The sequence below is a fragment of the Entamoeba histolytica genome, genomic scaffold (assembly GCF_000208925.1).
Source record: "Entamoeba histolytica HM-1:IMSS scf_1104750518397 genomic scaffold, whole genome shotgun sequence".
Classification (NCBI taxonomy): Eukaryota; Evosea; order Mastigamoebida; family Endamoebidae; genus Entamoeba; species Entamoeba histolytica.
Genome location: NW_001915002.1, coordinates 36,463 through 38,004, shown reverse-complemented (window position 1 = coordinate 38,004; position 1,542 = coordinate 36,463). Strand labels below are relative to the sequence as shown.

General features: G+C 20.3%; 3 protein-coding genes across 3 annotated transcripts in view; 1 reads left to right on the top strand and 2 right to left on the bottom strand.

Moving 5' to 3' along the window:
* The window catches only part of EHI_137250 (ser/thr protein phosphatase family protein), a gene marked incomplete at both ends in the record, with an annotated part of 2,074 nt that extends 1,939 nt beyond the window's left edge, over positions 1–135 (top strand). The window contains one exon of the mRNA XM_647485.2: positions 61–135. Coding sequence (XP_652577.2) covers positions 61–135 — 75 coding nt within the window. The remainder of the gene's footprint in view (positions 1–60) is intronic.
* EHI_137240 (uncharacterized protein) lies at positions 32–940 on the bottom strand (the record flags this gene model as incomplete). Its single annotated transcript, XM_648760.1, has 2 exons — positions 32–624; positions 715–940. 2 exons carry the CDS (start codon positions 938–940, stop codon positions 32–34), a joined length of 819 nt encoding a protein of 272 aa, XP_653852.1.
* Positions 941–1,378: 438 nt separating this feature from the next.
* EHI_137230 (uncharacterized protein) overlaps positions 1,379–1,542 on the bottom strand; it is a gene marked incomplete at both ends in the record, with an annotated part of 643 nt that continues 479 nt past the window's right edge. Inside the window, one exon of the mRNA XM_648759.2 lies at positions 1,379–1,504. Coding sequence (XP_653851.2) covers positions 1,379–1,504 — 126 coding nt within the window. The remainder of the gene's footprint in view (positions 1,505–1,542) is intronic.

Here is a 1,542-nt window from a genome sequence, read left to right as displayed (position 1 = left end):
AAAATTCACCAACAAAAAAAAAGAAATAGATTTATAATATTTTTAATAATAGAAATGAAGATGGATAAGTTTCTTTTTCCATCATATCAAATTGTAAACGAGCAATTAAAGATAATATTCTTTGAGAAGAATTAAATTGAAGTTTCATTTGTTTTCTTCTTTTATTTAATAATTTAATAGATTTATAAACTGAATGATATAATTGATGATATAATGGTTGTAAGTCATTCATTAATGCAAGAGGTAATGCAGACATATTTGAATGAGATATTTTAGGTTGATTAGAAATAGAGATATTTGAAGGAGTTAAAATTTGAGGATATATAAATTCATTATTTAAATTGTTTGTTTGATTAATATCTTGAAAAGTTTCTAAAGGGGTGTCAGAAAGTAATATTTCATTTTTTAAACATTTTTCAGATAATTCTTTTCTTCTAGAAGAATATTTTAATAAATTCTTCTTTGGTTTTTTTTCTTTGTTTGAATTTTCTTTGTTGTCTATATTTTCAAAAGAGGATTTTAATTTCCATAATCCAATACGTTTTTTTGTTGGTCCACTTTCAAATTGACCACTATGATTCATAGCATCTAATAATGCTTTTTTCCATGACTTTCCATTTTTAACTAGATAAATTGATTATTTTGAAATTTAAAGACATTTACTTCTTTTGATTCTAAAAATTTAAATTTCATTATAAATAATATAAAACAAACACTGTGTTAATTCTCCTAAAATATTCCAATGTTCTATTACAAATGGATAAATATCATCATGGGCTGAATAATATTGTTTTTCATTTATAAATGCTAATGCTTTTAGAATATACTTACAAATAATTGTCCATGGAACTCTTTTCTTTCCAATAATTTTTTCTTTATTCAAACATAAATAACATTTACACTCATTTTTACTTGGTGTTATACTTTGTTCTTTAGACATGAAAGAATAATTGGTATTAAGAGTTTGTTTTGATAGTTTTATTGAACTAAGTAATTAGTTTTCCATTATTCATCTTTTTTTTTCCAATTTTATTTTAATTGAATTAAATTTACTTATTATTCCCGATTTATTCAATATTTTTTATACGAGAAATAAGCAGTTTTTCTATTATTTCATAAGTAAAGTTTTTTTTAGTAATTTGAAAAAGAAGAGTTAATTAAGTTCTTTAATAACAAATTTGAACCTCAATTTCAAAGTTAATTTCATATTTATAATATTATTACTTTATTATTTAATTTAAAATATTTCTCTATTTTATTTTTTTTTTTTAATTTAATTTAATTAAACACAATTTTCAAATAACATCTTTAAACCATTAAATAAATGATAATAAATATTTAAATTATAATTGTATATTTTTCACAAAGACTAAATTATTTAACAAAAGATGTGAGTGATTTTTTCATCTCGAAGTTTTATTTTTATTTGTGAATTATCTTTAAATGCGTGACAAAGATAATCATTTACAGCTTTTCCTTTTTTTTCAATATCTTTTTTACTGTACTTCATTTTATTGTTATAATATACTGAATGAACTGTTT